We start from the raw sequence: 6,306 nt of genomic DNA on the forward strand, positions 1-6,306 counted from the left end.
TGCTAAATAAGTAACAGCAAACAAGACAACGTTTATAGTTGTTTAGCAACCTAAGCAATTCCTAGAACTATCTCTTCTAGTGCGTAAGCTTATAGGTTCATGGGTTCATTAGGTTGGAAAGGACCTACAAGATCATCTAGTCCAACCATCCTCCTATCACTATCCCCACCCAACTACTAAATCAAATAAAATATAAAGTCATATAAAATATTAAAGAAAGCATGAGATAATAAATCTTATACTTTCTCTGCAAAAAGAGGAGCCATACACCTTGAATCTAATACAACATCTATATTATGGATAAAAAGAAAAAAAGGAAAAACAACCAAGCCAAAACAACAACAACAACAACCACTAGCCCTGCTCGCAACCTGCAGTTTCATTTCTAAACAGCTGCTGTTTGTAGTTAGAAAAGAAGTATTATGGAAAATCACTAAGTCTTACAGAAACTTCAGCAAGCATAAAAAGTAAGGATCTACTGTCACAAATGCAATATTAAATATATTCTATTTAGAACACAAAGATTTAGTTGGACCACATGATCTTAGAGATCTTTAACTATAACAATTCTATGATCAGTGATCTCTTCAATACCATTGCACTTCAACTCAGAAAGATCTGGTGGAAAAAAAAATTCCTTTGAAGACGTGTGAAAGACAGAAACTGTTTTCTTTTGTCTCAAAGTTTGCTTCGTAAGGCCTTTTCTGGTGACAAGACTCTGACTGATAACTGCCGGTTATCTGGATGGGTGTTATGGTGCCATTGTCTCTGCTTACGGTTGTAAAGATAAGCAGAAATAGGTGCAAATAGTCTTTCCCGTGGGAGTACGGCTTGGAGAAGCTTACCACCACAAAGACAATGCTCCTGCATGGCAATGAAGGCAACATCCGCTGCTGGCTTATCTGTTGGGCCAGACATGTCACACACAAATAAACTCCTGAGAAATGGGGATAAAAGGCCTTCACTGAACTAAGGATTTTGGAGAAGAACTCCCAAAGAAGAAATCTTTGAGGAGAACTCCCGAAGAGACTTAGGACGGACCCTGAGGCCTGCTTGCCGCCTTCTCCCATCCCCCGCGGTGACCGGACAGGTTCCTGAGATCAACGGACCTACTACGAACCTCGCTGGATCCACGGTGGTGATTATATCTCTTGCTTTCTGCCAAGTCTCCTTGCTTTTCATCTCTTTTCTATCGCACACCTTCCCTTCCCCATATCCCTAAGCAACTAGTATTTGTAATAAACTGGTTGGGCTAACATTTGACCCGTTGTGTCTTAATCTCGCCATCGGGTATACATATACATATAAAGAACCTCGTCTCCCTCCTTTATATTGGAGCGTGACATTTTAATGGCGTAGTCGGCAGGATAACCGACAGTGAGAGTGTTGCCTTTCCAGGTATAGCTGATGTGTGTACCTTCTGGAGTTGCCCGGAGTGATATTTTTGATAATCTAGATGTGAGTGCCTCTCCAGAAAGAATCACTCCGCATATTGAGTTTTAAGTGTGAAATTTGAGCTTTTTTCCCGTGTGTGCCTCCTGGAGTTGTAAGGATTGAGAATTGTGATAATTTAGACGTGTGTACCTCTCCAGGAAGAATCACTCCGCATATTGAAACTTAACTGTGTCTTTGGAACTGTTTGTGTGTATGCCTCTCGGGAACCTATTAAGTAATTTTGAGTCCCGTGAAGATTATTGTGCATTCTCGAAATGTACGGGTTCCTCCTAACTTAGGTGTGGGGTTTGAAGGTTTTTTTTTGTTCTCTGTGTGGTTTCACAGGGAAGTGAGAAGCGATTTACGTATTTGCATTTTCTTTGATCTTCTTTGACTTTTGCATGCTCCTCTCAGTAAACAGAGGAGTGATTTGAGCAATTGCATTTGTTTGACTCGAAGTTTTGGATACTGTTCCCTCCCTCTTTCTACGTGTAGATTTTTCTGCACATTGAGAAATGAGCGACAGGATAGTCACAATGAAAGGTGAAGATGTATTATTTGACCTTTTAGAAAAGCACGGTGCCAGACCCTCGTTAACAGGGGTAGACTGGGCACGGCAGAACTGGTATAACGTGCAGAGCGTCTCTGACCGTATTAGTGTTTTGCAAAAGAATGCTCGTACCCGAGCTGGGAAAGGAAAGGCATTTATTTGTGCAGTATTGGGTTCAGCTCTGGTTGCAGCCATAGAATTCCGCGACCAGCAGCTTAAAGCAGAGAGCGAAGCTTTACAAGCACTGCAGGAATCGGTTAAAGTAAGTCAGGAGCTGATAAAATCTCTGCAAAATCAAATCGCAAACCTAGAGAAGCAGTTAGAAAGGGAAAAACATAATTCTGATCTGTTGCATATAGCTTTAAGGGAAGTGTTAACGGGTAAGGATGCTAGTGATACTATTGCACCTCAAGAGAAAATTTATCCAAGGGAGGAATTGCAAAGTTTAAAGGCAAATATTGACAAATTAGAAGCTCCCCCAGCTCAGTTGCGTCCTTTAATAAAAACTGAGTATTCATACGATAATGGCGAGGATTTAGATCCTCAAATGAACATTAAAGAAACCCCTTTTTCTGCTACTGAGCTAGCAAAATTGAAAAGAGATTTTGGCCGCTCTCCTAAAGAATCAGAAACAGAGTACGTATGGAGGGTCAGCCTCACGGGTGGAGACCAGATACTTCTAACCGAAAAAGAGGCTGAAGGTTATTGGGGACCAGGAGTATTTTTAACTACTGGTAACAATCGTGCTCCCTGGTCCCTCACACAGAGAGCTGCCTATTGGGCAGGTGGTCTTAACCCTCTAGAAAGGGGAGACCCCCTTGCCATTACTGGGACAGTTGATCAGTTAGTAGAAAGTGTTCAAAAGGCTGCTTGTCTGCAAATGATGTATGATAGAAAGCTGCAGCCACACCATGAATCCCCTATGATGATGCCTGTTGATCCTGAGAGGATGACTCCTTTAATTAGGGGGCTTCCTGAATCATTAAAACCTATAGGTATACAACTACAAGGAAAAATACAGGCTATGCCTCAGGGAGAAAGAATTCAGGCAGCGTTAGAAGGTGCTGCAGCCTCTAACCATCAGCAGTCAGGATATAAAGTATGGACGTGGGGGGAGGTTGCCCAAGAATTAATTAACTATGGGAGAAAATATGGACCAGTGACTTCCTTCAACAGTAAATTTGAGATAAAGGCAGTGAGGCGTGCAGTGGCCAATTCGACCCCTCCCCTATCTAACCGGGACCCCCACAGATCTAAAAGGTTCTCATTTTCAGTGAAACCAAGTGGGCGAAATATAAATCATAAACGTAATAGTTTTTGGATGCTGGGCCGGCAGAAGGGCATTCCGCGAGAACTAATGGATGGATTTCCTACAGACAGATTAGAGAAGTTAGTTAATGGCTGGCCAAAACAAAAGTCTGAAAGACGTGACACTCCACCTCCGAGTGTCCCCAACTTTGGAATCAGTACGGGCACTAGGACCGCAGGAAAACTAAGGCTCTCGCCCCTCTCAAGTGAGTGGGGGGGAGGAGGGTGGATGTACATTAGAAAACTTACAACAAAAGGAAACGACCTGTTAAATACTCTTAGAAGGCTAGGGATGCCTGGGAAAAGGAATACCAAAGTACCACTCACAGGATTATTCCCTCATCTTAACCATATTAACAAGCCCCAAAAGGGCAAGCCGATGTCCTCTTTTGTTTTACAGAAGACCCCCGTTGGACCTTGACTGAACACAGAAAGGCAGACAACTGACTTTAATCATTTGTGTTTTGGGACAAATGCTGAAGACTTGATCATACTAGAACGCTGACTATACCTCTTGATTACACTGTATTACATTGTATTTCGGTTGCATAGTATTGTGTTTCAGGTTGTTGTGGGTGTGGGTGTTGTCTTTAGGCGCGTCACACTTGGGTTTGAGTTTTCACAGGTTTTGTGGCTTACTGGCTACTCCCTGCACAGTAATGCCGTTTCTTTTGATCCCTTCTTCTACCTCTTTTTATCAAACTGACTATGATTTGCATGTAACTCTGCTATGGTGTTTCCAACTTCCTAATAAATTTGGAAATGAACCAAAGGACCCATCTAGTGTCTGTCAGATGTGGCCACAAAAAAGAAACCCATTATGTTGTTTATTGTAACACCAGTCCAGGAGTTCCATCCAAAACATGGTTGTTGGAAAGTGTTTATGTTTTGTTGAGTAAGGTGTATGTTTCTGTGATGTTTCTGTGTATGTTTCTCTAATGTTTTATATTATGGGATATGCTAAACACACTATCCTGCGAAAGTTCTATGATTATAACAATACTTGAACTTGCCAAACTAGTATATATCTCTGTCAGCATTTCAATCGCTTTTGAGATGCTTAAATGACAATTCGGTTCATATTTAACCTTGAAGCAACATGCAGTATTGCAGCGTGGTGAAGTTATACCTTCACTCAGCCTATTAGAAAACATGTTTGTTCCATCTATGATCTTTGAAAACATTACATGGCAAATCCACGTATTGTTGAATTAGACTAGATATGCATTCTGAGAATTAAAATCACCAATGCAAGAAGTACTGATAATGCATTGCAAAACCAGTTAGTGCTTGGTATGTTGTTAAGGAATAGGTTGTTTGTGACAAAGTGAATAACTCTAGTTGTTGTCTAAAATCGATGGAAATGGTAAAGCTGTTTAACAAATTGCCCAGGGTATATGGAAAATTGCCCATGTTGCTATCCAAACTTGGAAAGGCTTGGACTCTGATCTTATTTTTCCTGGCCTTCCGGGTGGCCCATGGGTGAAATGTATTCTATTTTAACTATTGTGTGTAGTTGCAACACTTCTGTCTATTCCTTGCATGATTCCCTGTTATATTCAATTTATTGCATGATTCCCTGTTATATTCAATTTATTCAATATGTTGTAACTTCAATGCACATTGTAACTGCTTCAACTAATGATGGACAAAACCAACAGATCAGAGTAACATTTGTAACTAAGCCCGAGAAATCTGCTACAGCAATTTTGTAACATTTAATTCCTCCTTACTCCCCCCACCCCTCTTTTCCCTTCTGCTTGTTTTTGTTTTTTAACTTTCCCTCACCACCGTGGACAGATGTTTGCGCATCAGTTTCAAGCAATCTTTGAGCCACCGGGTGGTGTGAAAGACAGAAACTGTTTTCTTTTGTCTCAAAGTTTGCTTCGTAAGGCCTTTTCTGGTGACAAGACTCTGACTGATAACTGCCGGTTATCTGGATGGGTGTTATGGTGCCATTGTCTCTGCTTACGGTTGTAAAGATAAGCAGAAATAGGTGCAAATAGTCTTTCCCGTGGGAGTACGGCTTGGAGAAGCTTACCACCACAAAGACAATGCTCCTGCATGGCAATGAAGGCAACATCCGCTGCTGGCTTATCTGTTGGGCCAGACATGTCACACACAAATAAACTCCTGAGAAATGGGGATAAAAGGCCTTCACTGAACTAAGGATTTTGGAGAAGAACTCCCAAAGAAGAAATCTTTGAGGAGAACTCCCGAAGAGACTTAGGACGGACCCTGAGGCCTGCTTGCCGCCTTCTCCCATCCCCCGCGGTGACCGGACAGGTTCCTGAGATCAACGGACCTACTACGAACCTCGCTGGATCCACGGTGGTGATTATATCTCTTGCTTTCTGCCAAGTCTCCTTGCTTTTCATCTCTTTTCTATCGCACACCTTCCCTTCCCCATATCCCTAAGCAACTAGTATTTGTAATAAACTGGTTGGGCTAACATTTGACCCGTTGTGTCTTAATCTCGCCATCGGGTATACATATACATATAAAGAACCTCGTCTCCCTCCTTTATATTGGAGCGTGACAAGACGTTTCTCTGTTTTTGACTTCTTGTTTTGATTTGTTCTGCTATTGCTCTTCAGGTTTGTTTGCTACAAAGTTAGTTGAAATTTTATCAATAAAAACACTTTTTACACTTTTGTACTTGGTCTTCCTAGTACAAGAAAGACAGGGATCTCCTGGAAAGAGTCCAGTAGAGCGCTACAAAGATGATAAAAGGACAATGATGATAAAAGATCTAAATGGAAATCTTTTGGGAAAACACTTATCCTCACAGATCATCTCCAGCTAAGTTTTATATCATCTGTCTTGTTCTGTACATCCACCTAAGTGGGAGCTCCATGGCTCCCAAATCAGTAAATCTTTCTCCCATACAACAACATATGACAATTAGCTGTGCAGTGGTATGTCTGCTTCAGAAACTTTTCCATAACTTTTTCACATTACAACTTATCTTCCTAACAGTTAACAGATAAAATAATATAACAAAACTCTTACTG

The 6,306-nt window shown here is 41.3% G+C and overlaps 1 protein-coding gene across 1 annotated transcript; it reads left to right on the top strand.

The window, feature by feature from the left end:
• The first annotated feature begins 1,949 nt into the window (after positions 1-1,949).
• Positions 1,950-6,098, top strand: LOC136055633 (uncharacterized). Its single transcript, XM_065747471.1, has 2 exons — positions 1,950-3,498; positions 5,965-6,098. The coding sequence occupies exons 1-2, from the start codon at positions 1,950-1,952 to the stop codon at positions 6,096-6,098; spliced, it is 1,683 nt and encodes a 560-aa protein (XP_065603543.1).
• The last annotated feature ends 208 nt before the right edge of the window (positions 6,099-6,306 follow it).

This window comes from Cyrtonyx montezumae, unplaced genomic scaffold (assembly GCF_038088225.1).
Source record: "Cyrtonyx montezumae isolate F1298 unplaced genomic scaffold, pur_monq_1.0 scaffold_10, whole genome shotgun sequence".
In the NCBI taxonomy this organism is placed as follows: domain Eukaryota; kingdom Metazoa; phylum Chordata; class Aves; order Galliformes; family Odontophoridae; genus Cyrtonyx; species Cyrtonyx montezumae.

Bases quoted from the DNA above. Each gene is read 5' to 3' on its own strand.
- LOC136055633 (XM_065747471.1), top strand. From the start codon at position 1,950: ATGAGCGACAGGATAGTCACAATGAAAGGTGAAGATGTATTATTTGAC. The intron at 3,499-5,964 runs GTGAGTGGGGGG...TGGTCTTCCTAG, and splicing joins AAGGCTCTCGCCCCTCTCAA to TACAAGAAAGACAGGGATCT.